Genomic DNA, 26,114 nt, shown 5'->3' on the forward strand with positions numbered 1-26,114 from the left:
GCTCGTGCTCGCGAGACGGTGCCAGACTGCCAGTGGTCGGCGGCGAGAGAAGGGATGATGCTGATAAGGCCGCCGCGGTTCCTCTCACCGTCGCCTGCGCCCGGGCCGCGCCTCCGCCGGCCTCTCTACGCTTCCAGAATCTTCTCCTCCCCCCGTCCCCCCGGCCGCCGTCCCCGCCCGCGCACCCGGGCCGCGCCCCCGTCCACCGACCTCCGCCGTCTCACCGCCCGCATCGTCGACCTCACCCGCCGCAGGCAGCTCGCCCAGGTTTGCCTCGTGTGCCCTCCCTCTCAGTCTACTCCTCGCTGTCGGGTTGTTCGAATTTTTAGCCAGTGCTGACGCGGGGGTGTGGTGGGGCAGATCATGGAGGAGGTGGAGGCGGCGCGGCGACGTGTGCGTGGGGGTGGGGCGCTCAACACCATCGTCATGAATGCTGTCCTGGATGCCTGCGTGCGCTGCGGCGACGTCGACCGCGCGCTCCGGCTCTTCGAGGATATGCGCGGGCCCAGGGGGTGCGGCATCGACGGCGTCTCCTATGGCATCCTGCTCAAGGTGCGCAGCCTTAACGCTTTGCATAAAAATTCATGAGTTCAATTATTTGTTCTAGCTGGTTGTGAGTAGTGGTGGAATTGGGGAGGCGAATTGAAGAACAACAACATAACCTATCCTAAAAATCTGTGATAAGATAAGAATGTGTATGACATTGATAGAAGGGAAATGGTATATATACTTAAATTTGTTTATTAATCGTTTACCATGGTTTTCTTCCAATGTGTAAGTTGGGAACTGCATTAACTGCTGACTGATTAGTGATAATGCGTCGATTTGCTGGAACCCCCATGTTAGTAAACATACGTGAAATATGTACATACATATACTGCTGCTCTTAATAGAAAACCTGTTTCAACTACTGTTAGAAGGATGGAAAATTCGAGGGTCATTAAGTTGTGGTTGTGTTTTCTGTTGATCAGTGGCACCTTTGATCTAAGCTTCTGGTGTGCATGCATGTGTTTGAAGCTTCTAGTTTTGTACTCATTTACCTTCTTTAAGGAAATGATATGCAACTCTCCTATGTATTGGAGAAAAAAAATAGAAAACCTGTTTGTCAAACAAAGGAGCATTACTTTACTCTGGAGCAAAACACATTAATTATGTACATTCTACCCTCGATAGGATTTCATGTGTAAATTCCTTTTCCTTTCTGAAGAAACAGTTCTGCTAGACCAGGGAACAACCACCTTCCTAAAGTATGGTTAGATTATATCCCAAACTACTCAAGGAAACTGGTGTTTGTTTACCATGTTACTACGTTCGTGATGGTAAATTCAGTAATCAGGATCCCTCTAATTTTGACCTTCTATGCTTGCTTTCACAGTTCCCCAATGAATATCCCTAAAATCTATCATGAAGTCTGTTCTCTGACCAGAAGCAGTTTGGGCACTATAGCATCAAGGCCTTTTATACTAGAAGGCTTGCTAGAGCTATCTAGGAGCAGTACATTACTTATGTTTATTGCTGAGACTTAAACTCTAACGCTTTTTCGAGCTTGTGTGTGATGATAATCAAAATTCATTAATATTCGATCAACTTAAGTTTTAAACAACGCATTTGTCAGCAAAAAGAACCAATTCAGAACCTTTGGAACCTGAAGTTCCGGACTTCCATTTATGGTTATTATGCCTCCCTTTTATTTTGTTGAAAGTAAGGTGGTAAATTTCCTTACTAATATAGAGTTCTCCACTCTTGTACCCCCTGGTAACCTTTTATTAAACTTACATCTCAAATTGTCTTAACGCCCAACATGTTACATATCAACTCTTAATCATCAACTGCCTTCTTATTGTTCCATTCAGGGTTTCACCCTTTAGAAGTTTTTTTTTCCAAGTATGTGCTTAAATTTAGCAGTCGAGGGAATCTTTATGGTGCAAATGTTTATTGCTTACATTGCTATCCATGGAAGGGCTTGGGTATAGCGAGAAGGATTGATGAAGCATTCGAAATACTGGAGTCAATTGAGAAAGATTCTTCGATTGGAAGCCCCAGGCTCTCCCCTCATCTTATTTGTGGTTTTCTAAATGCCCTTATTGAAGGAGGTTGGTACAAGATTGATCTTTTAAGCTTCATGATCCCACAGTGGCGCCCGTGAAACACAGTGTTGGTTAGATTCTATTTTAGTGTAATGTGCAGATACTAACTAATATAATTGAAAACTTGAAATAAGTATAACAAGAGTAGTAATCACTAATCACTAAAGTATTAAGTCTCTTATGACCTGAATATATTTGTTTTCATCGTTTCAATTCCCAAAGTATATCTCTGACTAAGTTTGAACAGGAACTGGTCAATTATTCTCGTGTACATTTTGGTTACAAATTACTTTACTGTAGCCACAATATTCATCAAATGCTCTTTGCTCACTTACACTTGCTATAGCTGCCATTTACTGATGGAATTGAACTTCAACTTATCCAGGAGATATGAGGCGTGCCAATGCTCTTGTCGCCCGTTTCCGCAAAGTCCTTTACGAAGGTCACTCTGTCTTGCTATACAACTTACTGATGAAGGTACGATGTGATTGAGTTTCCCTTTACTGTTAATATGGCTATTTTTGTTTTCAGAAGCAATACCGTAATTACAAAAAACTCTCAACTGAACATACTCCAGGGATACATTAAGAGCAACTTCCCTCTTGGAGCTTTGACTGTTAAAGATGAGATATTGCGTCAAGGGTTGAAGCCTGATAGATTGACCTACAACACCATCATTTCTGCCTGTGTAAAATCGGCGGAGATTGATAAAGCTGTCCAATTTCTTGAAGATATGAAGGTGTCACACAAGTGTTGGAAAGGCCAGTTTTAGCCACAAAATTGTTTTGGTATACAAGTAATTGCATTGTGTAATGAAAAGGAGTTGATTATATTACAATGCAGGAAGAAGCTAATAGGGAAAGTAATCCCGAACTCCTTCCGGATGCTGTTACTTACACAACATTGCTTAAGGTGCGTTGCCTGCTAGTGCACAACAGATGATGTCTTCATTATAACAATTACAGGCTTATTGCTACACTCTATTTCCTTTTTACATGATTCTTATAGTGGCTCTTACACTGTATTATTTATTTTGCTTTCACGACAGAAAATAATAGTATCTACTCTATACTTGTTTTGTTGACAGCTTGAGTGGTTGTTTTGTTGCTTCATTTTTTACTCTTGAGAACGCTTCATCATCATCGGAAAATAAGACATTGTAGAAAATGTGTTACAGACTTAAAATCAAGAAACATGATTGAATTTCCAAAGAATGCATTTAACCTCGTAAATAAGAAGTTTGATCACTCTTTGTGTTTGGCTGTTCGCTATCTTTTTGTTCTTAATTTTACAAGTGACTGAAGCATGGTGCAGGGTTTAGGAAATAGCCGGGACCTTTATTCAGTTGTGAAGATTGTTGTGGAGATGAAATCTTCACTGCTTTCAATCGATAGGACTGCGTACACTGCTATGATAGATGCCTTACTAGCTTGTGGATCCATTGATGGTAAGCTCTATAGCATATTTTTTAGAGGCACAATTTCACGCTAACATTGCATTGAATTTGCAAGTTCTAAAATAACATCAACAAGTGATTTAGCATCCACTTTTCATCCTCAGATTTGATTTTTCCAAGCACATCTTTTGCAGTGTTACAAGCTAACCTTCCCTCTTTTTACCCTTTTATATCCCAGTTTGCCCAAGTGGCACACCAATCTAAAATACCTAAATGTTATAGCTTTTCTTGGTCCGGTGTTGGCACAAACATTTATAGTAACTTAACCAATATGTCTAACTGAGCTGTACATTTTAAATAATCATATACAGGGATTAAAATTTACACCAAAATCATTTTGTGAATTATGGCTAACTTGCTGTTAGTATGGTTGATTTCTACATTACTATTATGCAGAGGCAAATTACTTGACAGTACTTGATGTCTTTGCCTACTAGAGCTAGTATTGTCAATCGATTGGACTAGGATCAGACCTGGTTTTTCAGGCCCATGCTTTAAATGCTATGGCCCATGAAGCTCCTCCATGGCATAGCTTCGTGCAGGCGCAATATTCTTCATATTTATTTAAAGCAAGTGCTTCATATTTTTTCACTTGCATAGTAATAAAAATATCAAAACTAGCATTATTTTTCTTAGGTTGGCCCTCTCTTTTGTGCCCAAGCTCCGCCACTGGGTCTATCATAACATTCTGACAACTTATCTCTATCTTATATCCACTGTGCCCTGATTTCTCTGTAATCCATAATCCTTAATTCCTAGTTGGTCCTGAAATGACAATATTATCTCAAGTACACCTGAGTTTAGTTTTTTTATATTTGTTCAAAATATCCTCAAATAATTCACACATATACTTCGTGCTAATATATGTGCACCTACATATTTTGAAAAAAAATGTTCATATGTGGACTGTGTGAAAAAGAAAACTACAAATTACTATACAAATTATAGCATGAAGTATGAGTATAAATTTGTTATGAATTTTTCACTGTGTAATGTACAGAGAGCCTGATTGGTTGGTGTCCAAATTTGCCATACCAAAATGCGGGCAGGCTAAAACATGGGCATGCCAAAAATTTTCTACCAAAACCTGAGCACTTGATTGGGTGACAACCAAATGAGTGCCAAAATTTATGGGCTTGCCCTAGTTTTGGCTGGGCGGATTTTGGAAGCCAACCAATCAAGCTTAGAGTAACTTTAGATGTATTACATTTTAGTGTAGAAACTCTTGGTCTTCGTTTAAGTGAACATACATGTGGATGGAGCAACCAAAATCTGTTTATGAGGGAAAGCTCTCTTGTTTATGAGATAAAGCTCTCTTGTTTATGATAGGTATACGACATTTCTGTACTCATATGCTTTCAATCTTTTTGGTGGTTATCGTAGGGGCCCTCTGCATTTTTGGTGACATAATAAAGCAGGCTGGCAAAAACAAAGATCTGAGACCTAAACCTCATCTGTATCTTTCAATTATGAGAGCTTTTGCTACCAGAGGTGATGTTGATATGGTCATGAGATTGAACAAGCGCATGTGGCCAGATTCAGTCGGATCCATTAGTCGTGCAGCAAAAGAAGAGGCACATGAGTTGTTAATGGAAGCTGCTATAAATGATAATCAGGTGGAAATGAAGCCTAGGATGGATTTATACTGTTTGGCAATGTGATTTGGATTCATACATATGCAATGCCTTGGCTCCTTTTCGGTATTAGTTTGGCAAAATTTGACCAGGAAATCAAAATTATAAGTCCTTTGAATTGAGATGCAGAGTGGGTGGCAAAGTACAACAAAATGCTAGTGCGTTTTTGCGTTTGAAAATTTGAAATGCCTGCTAGGGATTTATGGAAGTGTCAGCTATTAAAATGTATTTATTGTTGGAGGGAGAGTTCTTATGCATTGATGACATCATTGCTAAGCCCTTCCAACATATTCTCATGTGGTATCAATCAGTAAATTATTCACTGTCTAACTTGTAAGAAGAAATGGAATATATAAATCTCTTGTTGAAGTGTTTTCCTAGGTTGAAGGGATCTCATTGTGCTGCTACAAGTACATATTTCCCCATTTTTCGTATGGCAATAGATGGTTACAATTCAGTATACAATTCTGAATTTTATGATCTTATGAAAACTTAGTATTATATAAGGTCAAAAATCTTGGGGAACTAAGGCTTGTAGAAATGACGGGTCCACTGATCAGTTAGACTGCCTCCTATATGTTGTCAGATAGTCATGTTACCAGATTCAAGGTAGCTGCACTGCGCGCATGATTATGCTTATTTATCTAGCTTATTGTACTCTTGAATGTCTAACTTTACTTAGTCTTTAACATTTTCAATAGGTCATGCCGCCCATGTATTTATAGCTCCCTGATTAAATCGTTTCAGATAGATTTGGCTAGAGGGCTTCTAAGAAGAATAGTGAATGAGAAGGAATGTTTCTCTTGGACAAGTAGAGTAGGTCTGGTATGTTTCTTCTCCTTGGATTTTGTTTCTTAAATACTACATGCTTCATTTCCTGGAACTATGGTCTTATTCCCAACGATTCTATTAACACTGTAGTTTGTGATTCTTTCTTATATGTTTTGGCACCTTAATCTACCTCTAGTTCCTCCAGCCGCCCCCCCCCCCCCCCCCCCCAACTCTTCAGCTTGTTACATGCATGAAATAACTATTTTATATTGAGCTAGTTTTCTGACATGAATTTATGTTATTGGCATATGTCTTGTTGCTACTTGATTTTAAAATGCATGTATATGAAAATTGTTTCTTTTTTTTAAAAAAATGAACATATAAAACCATTTCAGATTCTGTTTTATTGTTACTGTTTTGTTTATGCCTCTAGCTATACAACAGTTGTAGTGCTCATTTTGTATATTAGCACAGTATATAATTCTAATTATTGGACCGCTTCAATTGAGGAGGCTGTTGCCCCTGTTTTAGTATTAGAAGAAGATTGAAAACTTAGAACGTCCAGTCTGATGGCCACTGACAAGATTTCCTCCCACTCTAAAATTTGTAAATGCCTTGTTTTGCTAAGTTGTTGTAGATTGAAATGGCACTTTCATGGAATCTATATCATTGAAGATTCATAATATCACTCATGTGAACTTCATAACTTCAAGACAGCTTAATGTTTCATATTGGTCAAGGAATATTAAGTCACTACCTACAATAATACTTCTATTATGGTGATGACTTAACCTCCGCATCTGTCAGGGAAATACAGGACTGAAATGTAGTTAGCATTTGGCAATATCTACTTCATAACAGTTCTCATATGTTGAAATGTATGGAAAGCCTGATGAAAATTAAATTGTTGCATGTAGTTGTGTACAAGGATACGATAAACTGGAAATTTAATTTGATATTGGGACTAATACCAGGATCTATGAGCATATGACAAATATTTATATACCTTTTTTTTTTCCAGTTTTTTAAAACTTGAATGTATCAAAGTGAAAGCGCAGTCATCTTTAAGCTCATTTCTTTGTTGTTGCTAACAGGTTGCTGTTAAAGTTGAAAGCTTATCTGGATTCACCAACTCTCTTCTGAGGCCCCATGTATTTCCACAGGTGCTCATCTTTAAGCTCATTTCTTTGTTTGTTACATTGTTATCTTGTATCCCTTTCTTCGCTTTACTCTGCCTGTTCAAACCTGAAGTCTGTCCATTGAAATTGTAGATTATCTTGAATGATCCAGTTGAGAAGTATATGGTTCCATTTCAAGAATCCCGACCATTACCTGCTGACTTAATCTTGCGGAAGGTTGTGATGCGGTTCTTGAAAGATCGTGCAGTTCCTCTTGTGGATGATTGGGGAGGTTGCGTTGGAATTGTTCACCGAGATGATTGTACCAAGGTACGCTGCGCTGTCTCTTTCAATTCGTGTCAGCAAGATATCATTGATCCTTGTACGCAAGCTAATGAAACGTTTGGCACTGTTTTTAGTGACGGGGACCATGATTTGATAAACCAAAGAGTCTAGAGATTCCTTTTTTTGTCGTGTTGGTTGGTGACCTATAATGATTTTGGCCAAGTTTCCTATTTCTATGAAGGGGGAAAAAGCAACATGAAATAACCGGGGACATGAGGGTTCATGTAATTATGGTCGATCATAGGCTAGGCTGATACTGATATGTGTGATACTAAAGAGCTCAAATGCATAGTATTTGGCTCTAAAGATTCTCACCACTGTAAAACAGCGTACCAGGCTACAAATCTACAATAGAACACCATAATAATTGGTGTTTCCGATGCTCCTGTGATTCTAGACTAACTTCGTTTTCATTTTTTCAGCTGGACGCGCCTCTTCTTTCAATGTTGAGAGGACCACCGCTGTGCGTGCCTACATCAACAACCGTGGAGCACGTCATTGATCTCCTCCTCAGAGAGAAGTCTGAGATGGTGGTTGTGGTGAAAAGCGGTAACATGTACGAAGGCAGCTACACATCGAGCTCGAGGCCCCTGGGGGTTTTCTCCCTCGCCATCCTGTGGAACTTCACCGGCGACTACTCACCAGACATCCACGACGCTGGCGTGTCCCGGGTAACAACACTCAAGCAAGACGCTGAAGCGTGCAATTGCGGCTGATTCTGCAGCAGTTGTGCGTCCTGTTTCCCCTTTTTCCTTACACTGACACCGGACTCTAACAAAACAGCCGTGTAATGGTCCCAATCGTTTCTGCTGACTGTCCAGTTCGACAAGCAGAGCGGAAAAAAAAGTCTTGGCAAAGGAAGCCGCTAGATCCTGACCTGTGGATGTACATGATTTTTCTGATGCACAGAGCAAAAGTGACAGTGGACCCGAGATTCTCCCGCCAGCGCGGGGGGAATGGGATGGTCCTCTGGCCGGTTTGGTGGCCTCCCCGCTCTCAGCCTCTCACCAGGCTGCTGCGGAGGTGGACCTTTGCATCTGCCATCGTCCAGCCTTTGATCGTCGCGGGCGGCCGGCCGGCCGGGGACCTATATCGAGAAAAGGTGAAGGTAATCGGTCTGCAAACATGGTCAATTATCAGTAGCAGTAGTACTGTGTGCTGCTGCTGGGTTCCTCGTGAGCAGTTTGCTTTATTTGCTCTGGGCTACATATGGACGGGGGACATGTTTGACGAACAGCCGAGCACTTCGATCGGGCTGTTGGGACACCGCATGTAGCTACCTTTTCTATGTTTCCTGGAAGCTGCATGTGCAGCTCGGAGCACCCTAAAAAAACGTGCATTCTTGTCACTCCTATAGTCCCTGGCCTACCTTTTCGGCAGCGGTATTTACCGATTTGGGGTTCTTGAGGCATAGGTGTTTTCTGGAGAGCTCCTGATATCGGAGGGTGTAACTGACTGTACATTGTGAGGTTTCTGGGTAGAGGCCTAGGTGCTTCTGCTGCCTGGTCCAGACTCCAGAGTGCTGTTGGGTTGGGTCCATATCCACTGCATGCATGCTATAGCTGCTGCAGCCTAGGTAAGCAATGGTAGCAGACATGGTACCACGTAGTAGTAAATACACTGCTGCCCGATTTGGTGGCTACAGTCTTGAACTCGTTTATCGCCCTTCTTCGGTCCAAAGGGGAAAATGGGGGAAAGAAAAAGAGGGGCTTGCCCGTTGCACCGTGGTGGCCTGGTGTGCCTCTTTCGTACACCCTTCCCAGGTCGTCCTGATTCCCAAGTGGCTCGTCCTGGGCTCCTGGCGGCCGGCCGGCCGGCTACCCAGCTACCCAGCGGCCCGTAGCGCTGGGGTTGCTGCCCCCGTGGGCGCCGAGCGTACGCCCGCCGGCGTGCTGCAGGCTGCCGCTAGCCCCACGCTTGGCTAGCCCCATGCGCCCAGGAGTCGTTAGCGGCTCCAGAGCTTTGCGTAGGAATCTACATTACTCAACTTAGCTAAACAGGATCTTAAACATCTAAATATGAACACATCTTAGTAAAAGGTTAAGTAATCAACCGGTGGCGATGTTGTGGGACGAGCCGACCATCTCAATTGGGGTATTGGCCGGTGAATGGGACGCCGGTGTTGGGGTAGCGCGTAGGAGATCTCGTCTTCCTTCTGGCCTCCATCGGTCAGGGATGGCGAGAGTAGAACGGTGGCGGCCTTCAGTGGCTCCAGCGTCGCTAGAGATCGGGGTGGCGATGTAGGGTGATTTGCGTGGGTTTTGTAGTACGTTGGCCTATCAAAACCAGCCAGGCCACCCTCTTTTTATAGCACTGGGCGATCTGGTACCGCAACCACGAGTTGGTTGTGCCTCCGATCAAGGCGCGAGGCGGCACATCGCGAGTCTGAGTAGTCTGGAGTTTTTTCCCTTATCCTCTTCCTTTTCTCGGCCTTTTTTTACCACCTCTGCAATTTTCCAACATTCTCCCCTTTGGTCTAAAGGCCTATAACTTATGCCATTCTTAAAGCAGAATTATGCAGGAAGACAATGTGTGACAATGGTGATTAAAATCCCACTATGACATAGTGGTCCACAACGTATAAAACTACCTATCATAATGGGAGGCAGTTGTCTTATGACCCTCCAAGATCACAGGCTATCTGATAATCCCATGCCAGCAACGTGTTCACTGAATATAATGGGAGGTAAGCCATTGATCCGCAAGCATCTTCTTAGTATTTATATGCTCTAACTTAATGGTGTGATCTTGGATTCTATCTTTCACAACAAGGTACTTAATCTCAATGTGCTTTGCAGCATCACTTGACTTGTTGTTATTCGAATAGAAAACTGCTGACTTATTATCACAGTATAATTTTAGTGGTCTACTTATGCTGTCTACCACTCTTAATCTTGGGATGAAACTCTTAAGCCATACAGCTTGCCCCACTGCTTCATAACATGCCACAAACTCAGCTTGCATTGTCGATGCAGGTGTCAGTGTTTGTTTGGAACTTTTCCACGATATAGCCCCATTTGCGAGTGTGAAGATCTTGTGGTGTCAACACAACCCGCAAAATCAACGTCTCATAAAATCAGCATCTGAATAGCCGATTATTTCTAATTTCTCAGTTCTCTTATACGTAAGCATGTAATTCTTAGTGCCTTGCATGTAACGCAAAGCTTTCTTAACTCCTTTCCAGTGGTCCATTCTTGGATTAGATTGATATCTTCCAAGCATCCCGCAAATAAAGGCCAACTCAGGGCATGCACACACTTGTGCATACATTATGCTTCCAACAACTGCAGCATAAGGAATCGTTCTTATTTGATCAATTTCTAATTGATTCCTGGAGCTTTGGAATGCCCCAAACTTATCGCCCTTAACAACTGGAGCAGCTGTGCTTAAACATTGGTGCATATTATACCTTTTGAGGAACTTCTCTATGTAAGCTCTTTGAGAGAGTCCTAATACACCTTTGGACCTGTCTCGGTGAATCTCAATGCCTAAGACATAAGAGGCATCACCAAGGTCCTTCATGTCAAAGTTCGATGAGAGAAAACCCTTCGTCTCTTGCAGCAAGTTCTTATCGTTGCTCGCTAATAGAATGTCATCCACATAAAGCATTAGGATGATTATAGAGCTCCCCTTAGTCTTAACATATATGCAATTGTCCTTCTTATTTTTAGTGAAGTCAATTCTCTTAATCACTTCATCAAACTTAAGATACCATTGTCTGGACGGTTGTTTCAACCCATAAATGGATTTTCTTAGTTTGCATCCCATATGTTCCTTGCCTTCCACGACAAAATCTTCAAGTTGCGTCATGTGCACATTCTCATGCAAGTCACCATTAAGGAACGCAGTTTTAACATCAATCTGATGCAGTTCAAGGTCATAATGAGCTACTAAAGCCATAACAATTCTAAATGAATCTTTCTTTGAGACAGGCGAGAAGGTTTCATTATAATCGACTCCTTCTACTTGTGTGAAGCCCTTTGCCACGAGTCTTTTTGAACTTTTCGATCTTCCCTTTATAGTCATATTTAGTTTTGTAGACCTATTTATAGCCTAGCTCCTTCAGGAATTTCTACTAAGTCCCATACTCTATTTTCTTCCATGGACTTCAACTCTTCTTCCATGGCCTCGCACCACTTATGTGAGTGCTCACTTCTTACGGCTTCCTTAAATGAGTTTGGGTCATCCACCTTCCCAATGTCGTGTCTCTCTTCACTTATGTACACATACTCATCGGAAAAGGTGGACTTCCTCTCACGCATTGACCTTCTCAGAGGTTGTGGTGCTTCTAATTGAGCAGGTTCCTGCTGAACCATCTTGGGCTCATCAGTGGCCTCCCCTTGCAATCCATCAGCAAGTTCTACCACATCCTCACTTTGATGCTCACTTATCACAGGTGTACATTTTCACTTGTGGTAGGTGTTACTTCCACATCTTCTACTAGAGGTTCCACTACCTGAGATGTAATTGTAGTATGAGGCATAAGAGCATAATAATCCTGACTCATGGGTAACGGTTCATAGGTCCGAATCTCCTCAAGATCAATTTTCCTAACCTCGGTGCATCCAGTTTCCTCTAAGAAGACAGCATGCCTTGTCTCTACAAACTTAGTGGTACGCTTAGGACAATAAAAGTGGTACCCCTTTGACTTTTTCGAATATCCAATAAGATAGCAGCATTCGGTCTTAGGATCTAATTTTCCAAGTTGTGGATTAAATATCTTCGCTTCAGCTGCACAACCCCATATATGTAAATAATTCATGCTGGGCTTCCTACCAGTCCAAAGTTCATAAGGAGTCTTAGGGACTGACTTACTAGGAACACAATTATTAATGTGTGCGGTAGTCTTTAAAGCTTCCATCCATAGACTCACTGGCAGCGTAGAATTACTGAGCATACTACGCACCATGTTCATAAGGGTGCGATTTCTTCTCTCAGCAACATCATTTTGCTGAGGCTCACTAGGAGTGGAATACTGAGCTGCTATGCCATTATCTTGGAGAAATCTGGCAAAGGGTCCAAGGATTTGTCCATATGTGGAGTGTTTCCCATAATACTCCCCTCCCCTATTTGATCTTACCACTTTGATCTTTAAGTCATGCTGATTTTCTACTTCAGCTTTAAAGATTTTAAACTTATCAAGTGTTTCATACTTTTCGCTTATGGGATAGATGTATCCATTGCGGGAGAAGCCAGCAGTGAAGGTAATGAAATAATTATAACCATCCACTGATCTTACATTAAATGGACCGCATATATCAGTATGAATTATTTCTAATATTCCTGAACTACGCTTAGCTCCATCCTTTTGAATTTGTTTTGCAAATTTTCCCTTAATACAGTCAACGCATTGATCTAAGTCAGAGAAATCTAAGTTTGGAAGTATCTCTTCTCTAATGAGACGCTCCATCCTCCCCTTCGAAATGTGGCCTAAGCAGAAACGCCACAATTTCGACGAAGTCTCAATATTTCTCTTTCGCTTATGGTTGACATCACTTACATTCATCACAGAAGAATTAATACTTAGAGGCAACAAGTAAAGCTTATCATGTAAAGGGTCATGACGAATAATCTTATTGTCAAAACTTATTACACACTTGTTGTTCCCAAAGTTGCATGAATAACCATCACACTCTAATGATGAAATAGAAATCAAGTTTCTCTTAGGTGACGGTACATAAAGAACATTATTTAAATGAAGCTTGAAGCCACTATTAAGTTCTAATGTGAGATCCCCAACAGCCTCAACTTCAGGTTCAACTCCATTTGCAACTCTAATGGTGCGAATCCCCTTTCTTATAGACCGTGTGCCACTTAATCCCTGTGAGGAATTAGTAACATGAATGGTTGCATCAGAATCAATCTACCATGTACTTAATGGAAACTCAACATAAAGGGACTCATCAACTGTAGAAATAAAGTCATCATTACCGTTTTTGACGCACCATTCATTAAACTAATCACAATGCTTCTTAATGTGTCCAAAGCCCTTGCAGTGATGGCATTTAGGACTCTTAGACAAAGATGACCCATCATTCTTTGGAGGAGGTTGATGAGGCTTCTTTTTTTTCTTTATTTTCTTAAAAGGGACGATCTGCTTACTTTTGCCCTTATTCACCTCGTGCCTAATGAGGTTGGCAAAATCATCCTTCTCAGATCTTAGCCTCTCTTCCTCCTGACTGCACTTCGCGATTAGTGTGGGAATATCCCACTTCGCGTCGCTGCCATTATAGTTGATCTTGAAAGGATCAAACACTGAGGACAACGAAAGCATGATGTGGTGAAGCAATATATCATCATTAAGAGGGCACTTCAAGTCATTGAGCTTATCCCATAGGTCAACAAGGCTCATGACGTGCTCCTTGACACTGCCTTGCCCATCATACTTAGTGTTCATTAACTTAGACAGGAGGATGCTAGCATTAGCCTTAGTAGAGCCTTTGAAATACTCCTCAACCTTTTCCATAAAGTGTTTGGCATTTTTTGGGATTTTTCTCAATAAACCTTTTCCATAAGGTTTATGGTCTGCTCCATTATCATGAGGTCCACTCTGTCTGATCTCTCCCACCGCTCCTTTTCTTTCTCATAGGCAGCAATGCATTCAGGAAGGGTAGTATCATTATCCCCTTGAGTAGTAGGAGCAACAGGAAGATCTTCCCTCATGGAGTGGTCCCGATCCATAATGCATAGGACCAAGCCAATGTGATTCTTCCAGTTAGTGAAGTTGTCTCCTCCAAGCTTCTTTATGCCATTGACATAGCTTATGACGCTGGATGGAGTCAAGTCTGAATGAAAGAATTTTAATCAGTAATGATGACAATAATAAGCAATGAATTTAATCTGCGTTGGCTCGATTAAAAACATAAATAAACAACTTTGCATCACTGTTGGGCAGAAAGCAAAGGCAAAAAGACATGATTAAAATGACATGAATTAATTTTGCATCACCATGGGCAGAAGCAAAATAACTTGAAACTTAAGTAAAATATTTATAAACAACCAATTAATAACAACGTTGACATTGGTCATAAATTAATTATGTGCCCAAATAAATATGAAACAATTTTGAATAAATTTCATGTTGGTTCTATTTATTCAGAATTTTATCTCTTAAAATTAGTTTAATTATGTGCAACTTAGAAATTAATTAGCATAATTAAAACAACTAAAATAAGGGGATAGGAAAAAATTTAAAGGACAAGCTACAGATGGGCCAGTAGAATTTAAACTAGCCTAGACACAAAATTTAGTCCACAGCTGCCTCCCCTTATTATCCCGAAACAGCCCAGGTGCGCATGGCCCAACTTAAGTAACACAACTAATGGCCCAGGCTTTGAATCAGTCCACAGCGGCGCATGGCGTATGTGCGCAGCGCGCATCCCCTTATCGGCATGAGAGAGCCCAGAGTTGATTTCAGCCCCCAGCCGCCCAATGCGGACGCGCAGCAACTCCTCGCACGGCCCATCTCCCTTTTGGCCCAGCTCGCTTAGTAGCGGCTCATCTCAGTATGGCAATTAACGCGCAAAGCAGCCTAGCTCGGCTTGCCAGCAACCCGGTTAGCAAGGCGGCCTGGCGTGCAGGGCGGCGGAGCCGCTGCCCAGCTGACGGCCTGCTAGCGGGCTGCCTAAACATTCCCCGCGCCCACCTGGGCCTGGAGCCCAGCAGCCAATGGCTGGGCCGCCAATTCAGCCTAGCGGCGTGCTGGGCTCTGCCCACCTTAATCGCAGCCGTCCATGAGATCCGACAGCTGAACGCGCAGATCGGAGGATCAAAACCGCTCGTTGGCCGCCGCCCGGGAACCCTAGTTCATTTCTCCTCCTTCCTCTCACCTCCGCACAACTGTTTCTCCTCTCCGCCTCCTTCCCCAACCTTGAGCAGTCTGCTGCCAGTCAAGAGCACCGCCATCCTACCACAAGCGCCTCCGTCGCATGGTGCATCGTCGGGGGGCTCCGCTAGAGCGCTTCATCACGGCAGGGTGGCCCAAGCATATGGGTGCGGCCGGCATCAAGTCCGACGATGATGGTGGCCAAGAACTGAAGGCCACTCAACGACTGGTGGGCAGATCTGATGCCGCGGGTGGAGTCGACAAGACGGTGCAGAGGGTCGCCGACCCTGATGTGGCAGGGAGCATGCGGTAACTCAAGCCGCGCGTGCCTCTGCTACTCTGAAGGTCAGCCGGGAAGGTGAGCGTCATCCACGAGCGGTGAGCTGACGGTTCGCGCGACGATGGCCATGTAAGTTTCGTAACCCTAGGGTTAGGGTTCTGATTTGGGGATTTTCTTTGGGATTATCTTAATTTAGCTTGAAATTCACCGATACCCTCCTTCTACGTGCTTTGGCACATCTTAATTTCACAATGTTAGTGCTTACCTACGTGGATTGTAGCTAGACAGTGGGAATTTGGGTAAAATTAGAGAAGAGCTAACCTTAATAACTTAACTTAGGCATGAAATTGAACTTAATTAACCTTGATTTTAGACTTAATTCATTTCTAATTTGGCCTTAGACAACTTAACAGACCAAGATAGTAACTTAGACTAAAGCCGAACAAAAAGGGTACTTAATTTCTTAATTAAACTGGAAACTAACCCTAATCCGGTACTGATAGGCACATTTAGGCACTGATTCACAACAATTACGATCTAATCAACTAGATTCACCTGCATTTCTTACTCAGAGACTCATAGCATAGATTGAATTGCACACTGACGAGCACAATTAACTTAATTACACATCAAAATCTAGTCGACAAGGCTAATTGCATCTTAAATTTGATCTTAGGGTTCATGCTAGATGCGATTTGGCTTAACTGATACCAAATGTAGGAATCTACATTGCTCAACTTAGCTAAACATGATCTTAAACATCTAGAACATGAACACATCTTAGTAAAAGGTTAAGTAATCAACCGGCGGTGACGTTATGGGATGAGCCGGCCATCTGAGTTAGGGCAGGGACTGGTGAAGGGGACGCCGGTGTTGGGGTAGCGCGTAGGAGATCTCGTCTTCCTTCTGGCATCCACCTCGACTGGCCAAGGACGGCGAGAGTAGATTGGTGGCAGCCTTCAGATGGCTCCGGCGCCACCAGGGATCGGGGTGGCGATGTAGGGTGACGTGCGTGGGTTTTGGAGTGCGTTGGCCTATCAAAACCAGCCGGGCCACCCTCTTTTTATAGTACTGGGTGATATGGGGCTGCAACCACGAGTTGGTTGTGCCTCCAATCAAGGCGCGAGCGGCCCGTCGCGAGTTCGAGTAGTCAGGAGTTTTTTTTTCCATTATCCTCTTCCTTTTCTCGGCTTTTTGACCACCTCTGAAATTTTCCAACACTTTGGTCGCGCCAAAGGTCCATCGTCTGGTGGTGTCACTGCTGTACTTGCTTGGCTGCGGTGACTAGGATTTCGTACATGAGGCCCGACCTCTCACCAGCAGCCGCTGGCGCTCCTCGTACCCGGTGGCTAGCCATCTGACCGGGTGATTGCGCGGCACATGCATGCATGGCTTTTTCTCCACCAATCGGGGATGGATTGTACTTGGGCGCCACACAGGACCTCAGCTGCAAATCGTTTGATGCATGCTATGAAGAATATGCAGATTCATGTTTGAGGTGCGATTCCCTAGGCGAGCTGGACACGCCACTACTCCTAACCTTTTCCTGATTGAGTTGACGCACTGCTGGACAATCAACCTATAGTACCGGTCAGTAACCCCCCTCAATATCGGGCGCTCTAGTTCGGTACTAAGGACCTATTGGGTCTCCGGCCATGCCACGCCACTGGTTGTGGTGGTCTAAATTGGCACCACAGGTCATGGCGTGGCGAGCCATGGCCGGGAAGCAAGCACGTTCTAAATACCACACCATTTAGTACCAACCGGTGAAACCAACCGATACTTAAACTGCGAGCCATGTCGCACTGTTGCGCATGGCACTTTAGTTTCGATTGGTTTTACTAATCGGTACTAAATGTCGTTCCTTTTCTTTTTTCCCTTTTATTTTCCTTTTGTTTTATAATTTGTATTCGTATCCGATGGAGCTTTTACTACTAATATTACGTTAATACATTAACCCATTCAAATCCAAGTCTTACAAGTATCAAACCCATTCAAATCCAAGTCACTCAGAGAAGATTGTATATGCAATGAAAATATACATCATTACTTATGTTTTTAGAGAGAACAAGTTCAAATCCATAAGAAAAGGGTAGGGGTACATCCATGCAAGTTACATATTTCATAGTACTACTCGCTTCGCTTCCTTAGATATGGAACATAGTTAAGGTCTCCAATAGCCCAGCCTAGAACTTCATAAAAAAGTTAGAGCACATTACTTCCTCTCTCCTTTGCTTCACATGGACGGTCACATACACTACTATAAATCTCGAACAATGGAGTGGTTAACTGATTTGGCCTATAGAAAGTGAGATGAGCCTGAAACTTCCAATCTCTGGTGAATATCGGGTTTCCACCTATGTAAGTCAAATCCAACACATTCAAGACTTGAGCCAGAATCGCACGAAAGCTCGTTGCCGCATTGGTAGTACCAAAGAGATCCTAAAAGATGATAATAATGTTATGAAAGTTAAAAGATGTAACATAACTAAAGTTAAAAGAATGATAAAAGAATGTTCCATACCATGTCATGTTGATTAAGCCGACAAAGCCTCTCAGCAATCACAAGCACATTGCTTTCTCTCTCCTCGAGCTGTTTTATTCAAAAATATGACAAGTCTGGCACAAAGTACCCATGATCCTTAAGCTGCTCTAGGAAGACCTCTCTGGCGGTCCTCTCAAAAGTTATCCTACTTGGTGCTATTTGACCCTATGCAGCAATTGAAACCATCGGGGTGGCCTCTCCTGGTGACATCAAGATGAAATCTGTTTCTTGTATAGGTACTTGAAAAGAGATATGTACTCTTTTAAAATGAGGTTCAACTACAACCTCGATTGGCACTACAGGAGAAGTACCGCCAAAATCTTCGGCAACATCTTTGAGCCATCTAATTGGGTTGATAAGCTACATTGTATGTAAAAATTTATAAATTATTCATGTGTAGTAAAAAAGCAATTAAAATAAGGAAAGAATATTACTATGTTGGGAACTGATCCTTTGCTTCGATAGCCGTGTGGCAAGTTAATATTGCCATTAAAAGAAGGAAAGAATATTACTATGTTGGGAACTAATCCTTTGCTTTGATAGTCGTGTGGCAAGTCAATACCACCACGACAAAAAGAACTTCCATTTGCCATAGTTATCCAAATAAAATTGAAATAAGATACATTGTGACACAAACATCAACTGCAATAATAATTATGCCGTAAGACATCATAATTCACGAAATGCTAAGAAGATTGTCCAAAATAATGCTAAAACATTGTGATAACCAATCATACTCACATTGGATTCACATTTAAAAATTTAAAATTGAATTCAGATTCACAATTTCACAATTCACATGCATGCATGCCTATTGAGAATTCACATTTCAAAATTTAAAATTGGATTCACATTCACAATTCACATGCATACATCCCTATTGAGAATTCATATTTCAAAATTTAAAATTGGATTCACATTCACAATTTCACAATTCAGATGCATACATCCCTATTGAGAATTCACATTTCAAAATTTAATTCACAATTTCACTAAGGGGAGGCAAGGTCGCCCACGAAAGGGGAGGCACGGTCGCCGATGGTAGAGGCGGTACGGGGACGCACCACGATGAACACCGTGGGAGGAGGGGAGGAGCCACGGCGCGGCAGGCCGAAGGGGAAGGGGAGGCGCTGCGGCGGCGGCGGTTCGGGACGGGCTAGGAGTGAGGAGTGCGGGGTGGCGGCAGTTTGGGATGAGGCTGGGAGTGAAGAGGAGTGCAGGGTGGCTGGATGCGGTGGAGGTGGGGGAGCTCGTTGGGGAAGAAGAAAAACTAACCGACGAGGGGCCGGGGCGGTGGCGACGGCGATGGGGATAGTGTCGGTGTTTTAGACCGGCAACCCGGCTAGGGAGTACCTAAGGTGGTCTTTTGTGCGGTGGGTGTCGTCAAGAATCAAGGAGTCGATGGTGATGCAAGGAACATGATTTAGACAGGTTCAGGCCGCTAGATCGTGTAATACCGTATGTCCTGTGTGTTGGTTGTATTGAACTTGTGTTGAGTTGCGCTTGTTGTTTGGAGGGGGTCCCTGGTCGCCCTCATATAGTCGAGGGAGTAGGGTTACAGGGTAGGAGTCCTAGTCGAGTACATTACAGAGTCCTACTCTAACTCAGTAGAGTAGTTTCCTTTGGACCCGACTAGTCTTCGGGGGGTCCATGAAGCCTACGCGTCCTGTAGAGTAGTCTTCATGTCCGAGCAGGTTTTGGGTACGTTCCCTTGAGAGGTTCCGTGCAAGTCTTCTGGTGGGCCCGAGGATGCCTAGCCAATAAGCCCCCGAGTACTTTGTAGTCGAGAGGAACAGGTCCGAGTACTTGAAGAATGTCGCCCGAGTCTCCTGGTGCTCCTCGAGTACTTCTTGTTGCGGCCAATTTTTGAGTACTGGAGCTGTCCGTGACTCGAAGGTACTCTTAGCAGTTCCCGATGTTTGCTTCGAGTAACTTTTGTCTTGAAACTTTTTATATGGTAGTGCGATGACAATCACACTCCTTATGGAGTAGCCCCCAAGCCTTAGGTTGAATTGAAGAATCAGGCTGAGGGTCAAACTTGTAATTTTGCTTCGACTTATCTTAGTCTTCAGAAAAGAAAACTTTACCCAACGGGTACGGTATACGCAGCCCCCGAGCACTTGGGCGACTTTGGTGAAGGGATCAATGTCTTTGTCAGAGTAGCCGTTGGACACTATCTGGTGGTAAATCTGCGTCATATCTAGTCGTTGCTTGATTAACGGGTGGATCCTGGAAATGTTACTGATAAAATAGGGGGGGGGGGGCCAGTGCTAATTCTTGGCATGCCTCTTTTAGCAGATTTCCAATTTGCGCCCTTTTGCAACCCTAGCGCCGCTGCTTCTATTTGCGTCGCCGCTGCTATTGTTGCCTCACCCGAGCTTTGAAAAGAAATTGTTGCGACCTTTTTCACCCCCTTTTTTTCCTCAAGATTAGTTGATGTGCACCAAGAAGATGGGCAAGAAACCTGAGAAGATCCAGGAGGAGGCCACAACCACTAGCAAGAGGAGATCTAGATCCAAGAAGGGTAAAAAGCCTGAGTTGCCGGTGCCCAAGTATGGCCCGTCGAACCAGACTGCGCCGCCACCTCCTGGGGCCACCTGGCAGCATTCTGTGATGAAGGAGTCGACGGTTCAAGCCTTGGTTGATGCGAAGCTGCTCCAACCGAAGGTGGAGCTTGAGTGGAGGCCCGCATATGGAAATGCGTGGCAATTCGAAGAACACCCTAGGGAGATAGTGATGCTGGCTCACTTTGTCGAGAGAGGCCTGGTGGTGCCTACCTCTGACTTCTTCAGAGGTATTCTCGAGTATTATAATCTTTAGCTAGTCTATTTGAATCCGAATAGTGTGCTGCATATGGCTATCTTTGTACACTTGGGCGAAGTGTACCTGAGTACTCTGCCTAGTCTGGACTTGTTTAGTTAGTTGTTTCGGTGTAAGCCACAACCCAGTGGGACTAGGACAGAAGTCTTTGGAGGAGCTGGGTTTCAATTGAGAAACTCGGGTGCGTATCTTGAGTACGACCTGCCTGATTCCCATGGCGATTGGAAAAAGAGATGGGAACCATGATCCTATCTTGCCAGTAGCCATCGGCCATGCTTCGAAACATGCGGACAATTGGGTAATGGAGCCTGAGGATACCTGTGAGATCACCGACTTGTTGGCGCAGATTGCTGAGTTGCAAACTTTAGGGTTGACTGGGATCCATGTAGCCACCAGCTTCGTCAAGCGTAGAGTACAGCCCCTGCAAGCAGCGTGCTCATTTGGGCTTTGAGTACACAGGTTTTGATGACCCGTCGCATATGTCTCCTGAAGACGTATCCGACAACGATGTGGAGGCATTCTTGGGTAAGTTCTTTAAGAACTATCGACGAGTGCCAGTACTCCTAGGAGTCCTCCGACACTTCGACGGTTGGTATGAATCAGCAGAGGTATGTTTGCTTCTCTTTTGTTCATTTGTGTAATCGAAGATGTAGTCGGTTGATTTTGTTGACAAGTAGTACTTTCCGAGTAACAATGTTGTCTTGTGGTTTGTAGTCCCGGGTGCTGGCTGGTTTCACACCTTCCGAGGATAAGGAGGTAGCCGAGGATAAAACTGAAGATGCGCCTTCCTCTCCTCCGGCTAAGAAACGTAGAGTAGTGCGGAAAAAACCCGCTACTCAGCATGCTGCGACTGCTTCAGACTTGAACCCCAAAGAGTCGCAAGGTACCAAGGTGCGTAGTCATGCGTTGTAATTGTTTGAGTACTTTGAGTTTCTTGTTGACTTAGTCATATTACTTGTAGAATACTGATGATATTAGTCTATATGTTGAAAAGGCCACTGACTTGACTTTTGGTGATGACAAGGCTACTTCTGTTGAAGTAGTCACGATTGCCAGAGATGTGGCTGCAGGTGTTGAGGCCGTTGAAGAGCTGCTCGTGGAGGAGGCACCATCAAACTTAGGGTCAGCAGCCCCCGAGCAGGTAGCCCCTGAGCCGATAGCCCCTGAGCTGGGAGCCTCCGAGCTGGGAGCCCTCGGGCAGGCTACTAACCCAATAGGTGATGAGGCTACGGCTTCGGTGAGCAAGGTCTTAGAGCCATCGGCCGATGGAGTGGCGAACGCTTTGAAGACACCAGAAGTAACTGCTAACGCCTCGTTGCCCGAGGATGTTACTGGCAGTGAGTACACGATCTATACTGGTAGTCATGCGTACGTAATCTCAACCTTGGTTCTTTCTGGACTTGGTGAGAATGTGGAGAACTTTTCTCCCATGGCCTCTGTGGAGCCAGCACCGAGTGACCAGCCGGTGGTAGTTGAAAAGAGGCGTGTTCGTCCGCCATTGCGATCAGCCCGGTAAGGACTTGTGTAGTCTTTTCTTTTGTTTGGTGTGTTTTTGTACTCTGTAGCCGGATGATAATCTTATGAATTGATCGATCCAGGGATGCCGAAGACATTATTCCCGTCGAGGTGTAGGAGGAGGTTGAGGCTGGTCTGTCGACTACAGTTCCTCAGCCCGTAGTCGACTTGACTATGGATGATGCACCTGAGATCGACGACGCAAGTCTCATGGGTGCTACCATAACTATGCTACAGGAGGTCATTCGCTCAGTGGAGGACCTTACAGTTCCCGAGAGTTTTGGAGGTGTGCCGCCTACAACGGCTGAAGTTGCGTCGACTGTGAGCATGACTGGTGCTGATGCCCTAGCACTAGTTGTTACAACAGGAGTAGGCGAAGCCGGCGCAACAGGTGTGTTACTGGAGTAGAGATGCTGTGGGGGAGCTCCCTTATACCCAGTAGCTAACCTTGATTTTTTCTTGTCAGGATCTGTTATGAGTAATGTGTTCGGAGCCTCAAGTCGTCAAGAGCACTAGGGGTCCGGTACTCAAGCTGCCACCAGAGTCGGAGATCAAGAGAGCTATCCAGAGCTTTTAGGTGCGTATATAACCCATTTTCTTCGAGTAATTATATTTTGACAAGTCTTGATGCTTGTGTTGTGCTGTCATAGGATCTGTATGATAAGGCCCAGAAAAATACTCGGGCTCTTTAGGAGCGCAGTGAAGCTGTACAGCGGGTAGCGCAATTGGAGCAAGAGTGTCGCCGCCTTACGGATTCCTTGAGAGTTCATGAGGAGGCCGCAAAGTCCTTTGCGATTGAGAGGAGCGATCATGAAGTCCTTCAGGAGCGACTAGAGAATCGTTATAGATCTTTGAATCAGAGATATCAGGGTGAGTACTCGTAGTTGTTGAGTATGTTTAATCGTAGTCGTAGACTATTCTCTTATTTGTGTGTTGCTTGATGCAGAGCTCAAAGGCAAGGAGGCCGCTGCGAGTAGCCAACTGCTTGACTAAAGAAATGCTCACGACCGGGTAGCCGATGAGGCTGTCTGCCTTAGGGCATCACTGGCTGAAACTCAGGCGGCTTATGAGCGCGAGAAGGAGAGAAAACATCGGATGGGAGTGATGCTGGTGTTGGCTATGATGTCCTGTAGAGGTCATGCTAGAACTCTGGAGAAGCTAAAGGGTGTTCTCCAAGAGTTCACTAGTGTTGCTCAGTACGCAGTCAACGCTATTGCTCCACTTGAAGATGATGTTGAGCCTTGCTCGTTGGTCGAGAGACTAAGAGCTGCGCTGGATAGATTTGCTAAACTGTGCAAAACTGTCTGCAAGCAAGTCCTCGCAGTTGTCAAGTCGTAATACCCGAGGGCAAACTTGTTGGCGGCTGGAGATGGTATTGCCCGAAACTGCACAGAGGACGCCTATGCATAGTATCTTGAAGAGGCTGAGCCCATTGCAGCGAGGATGACCGAGTTCATATCTTTGGAGGAACCCTAGTCATTTGAAATCGTGTTGTATTTTTTGCTGAATACTTGTAGATGTACTTGAACAATTGTCTTGCAAATCTTGCTTTGTCGATAAATTTAAATTCTGACGTGATTGATGATCTTCCCTGGAGAGTTGTCAGTTGACCTCGTAGTCGGGAAAACAAATTCGATTAATCGAGTAGTTGTAGTTCCGGTCAGGTCTTTGATTATTGGAGTTGCTGCTGAGGGTACTGTAGCTATTGTTGCCTTGTACTTGAGACGGTGCACGGGTACACTATTCACTTTTGTCCATTTTGCTCAGTGTAGTCATATGCGTGGAGTTAAGTCGTCTGTCTGGTCCTTGTCAGCGTCTGAGGCTATTTGTCACGAGTGAGCAGTAACTGCGAGCAATTGGTGTCGGCTAGGCACCCCTGGGCCCACCAGAAGACTCGTACGGACCCACTCAAGGGAATGTACCCGAAATATACTTGGACATGAAGACTACTCTGCAGGGCGCGTAGGCTTCATGGACTCCCCGAAGACTAGTCGGGTCAAAAGGAAACTACTCTACCGAGTTAGAGTAGGACTCTGTAACGTACTCGACTAGGACTTTTATACACAATCTGCCCTGTAACCCTGCTCCCCGACTATATAAGGGTGGGCAGGGACCCCCTCCAAAGAACAAGTGCAACTCAACACAAGATCAATACAATCAACACATAGGACGTAGGGTATTATGCGATCTAGCGACCCGAACCTGTCTAAATCATGTTCCTTGCGTCACCATCGACTCCTTGATTCTCGACGACACCCACCGCATAAAAGACCACCTTGGGTACTCCCTAGGTGGGTTGCCAGTCTAAAACACCGACAGTTGGCAGTTGCAATCCTTCGGCTATAAATGAGCCTCCGGGTACTCGATCAGGGTCATGCCCTTTAGTATAGCGATGGCTTGCTTCAGGTTGCTGTTGTTTGATAGTTAAGAGCTTCCAATGAGTGTCCCGAAGCTAGAAGATTCCTCGTAGATTAGTGCCACCTTCCCTCCACATACTGTCACGCTCATAGGGATAGCCGCGATGCTAGAAGAATCCTCGTAGGAGGGTTTGCCACATGCCTCGTCTTGCAACTCGTGATCCAGCTCTGTTCGTGCTGGAACTCGCAAGTGAAGGATGATGAGCTCCGTGATCTTTATCCGGCTCCCTAATTAGAGGTGGAGGTGTGGCATACGGTAAGTACTTGTGCGCAGAAGCTGTCCATGGAGCAGCTTTGGGGTGTGCACTTCGTCTTCCTGGTGCTTTTGTTCCTGATCCTGCGTCGGGTACTCTTCCTGTTGCTGTCGAGGGAGCGGCGGTGAAGGAGTACCTGGTGTTCCGGTTGTTAGGAGGAGGAACTAGGGTACAGCTGCCTATTGCGCAGCTTCCTCGTGTGTAGGTCCTGCCTTTTGACATTGCTTGCACCTTGGTAGTCGAACAGTTACCTGGCTCAAGTGTACCCTTGTGATATAGTAGAAGCCTAGGACTTCTGTTGTAACTACCAGTAGGTAGTTGCTTGGAGTTGTTGTTGTGCAATTGTGTTGTACTTTGTATATTCCGACTTTATTGGGTAGTCAATTGTAATCCTGCAGAGTTTCATTAATGCGAAAAGTGCAAGTATGAAATGAAGTGAGTTTGAGTACTCCTTGCCGATGGTTGCGGCAGTCTTGTGCCTTTGAAGAACAAGTGACTAGCACCGTAGTTGTGGCTGGTTATCATAAGTCGTGTGTAGAGCGTTGTAGCCCAATAAGTGCAATGACTTAAGTCCTGGCTTTGTGAAGCCGCTTAGACTTGTAGAGACAAGTCAGCGAGAGAGCATTGAAACTTGTAGAGCTGAAGAGCTTGAGTGGCTGTGAATATCCAACGAGTTATGATAACTCAAAGAGACTTGATGAAAACAAGTCGATGGTGGAGCGCTGGGGCTCAGAGAGCTGAAGAGCTCGAGTGGTTGTGAATAACCGACGAGACTTGATGGAATCAAGTCGAAGGTGGAGCGTTGGGGCTCGCAGAGCTGAAGAGCTTGAGTGACTGTGAATAGCCGACGAGTTGTGATAACTCGAAGAGACTTGATGGAATCAAGTCGAAGGTGGAGCGCCGGGGCTCACGAAGCTGAGGAGCTCGAGTGGCTGTGAATAGCCGATGAGTTGTGATAACTCGAAGAGACTTGATGAAAAAAAAGTCAAAGGTAGAGCACTGGGGCTCGTGGAGCTGAAGAGCTTGAGTGGCTGTGAATAGCCGAGC

At 44.4% G+C, this 26,114-nt stretch overlaps 1 protein-coding gene and 1 long non-coding RNA gene across 4 annotated transcripts; both read left to right on the forward strand.

The window, feature by feature from the left end:
* Positions 1 to 9: 9 nt before the first annotated feature.
* On the forward strand, positions 10 to 8,321 carry LOC101776282 (pentatricopeptide repeat-containing protein At5g10690). Of its 2 annotated transcripts, XM_004956832.3 has the most exons (12): positions 11 to 267; positions 361 to 552; positions 1,961 to 2,093; positions 2,473 to 2,564; positions 2,665 to 2,826; positions 2,931 to 2,999; positions 3,402 to 3,534; positions 4,927 to 5,159; positions 5,925 to 6,002; positions 7,043 to 7,111; positions 7,220 to 7,396; positions 7,834 to 8,321. In XM_004956832.3, exons 1-12 carry the CDS (start codon positions 55 to 57, stop codon positions 8,125 to 8,127), a joined length of 1,845 nt encoding a protein of 614 aa, XP_004956889.1. In that variant the 5' UTR covers positions 11 to 54; the 3' UTR covers positions 8,128 to 8,321. The 2 variants fall into 2 exon arrangements, with proteins under 2 accessions (XP_022679920.1, XP_004956889.1); XM_022824185.1 differs by lacking the exons at positions 3,402 to 3,534; positions 4,927 to 5,159 and having other exon boundaries at positions 10 to 267.
* Positions 8,322 to 15,220: 6,899 nt separating this feature from the next.
* On the forward strand, positions 15,221 to 23,988 carry LOC101776681. Of its 2 annotated transcripts, XR_001163391.2 has the most exons (8): positions 15,221 to 15,645; positions 21,341 to 21,489; positions 21,596 to 21,772; positions 21,906 to 22,393; positions 22,480 to 22,787; positions 22,863 to 22,973; positions 23,047 to 23,266; positions 23,343 to 23,988. It is a non-coding gene; the product is annotated as an uncharacterized LOC101776681 (long non-coding RNA). The 2 variants fall into 2 exon arrangements; XR_214683.3 differs by lacking the exon at positions 15,221 to 15,645 and having other exon boundaries at positions 19,461 to 21,489.
* Positions 23,989 to 26,114: the final 2,126 nt, after the last annotated feature.

The sequence above is a fragment of the Setaria italica genome, chromosome II (assembly GCF_000263155.2).
Source record: "Setaria italica strain Yugu1 chromosome II, Setaria_italica_v2.0, whole genome shotgun sequence".
Lineage (NCBI taxonomy): Eukaryota > Viridiplantae > Streptophyta > Magnoliopsida > Poales > Poaceae > Setaria > Setaria italica.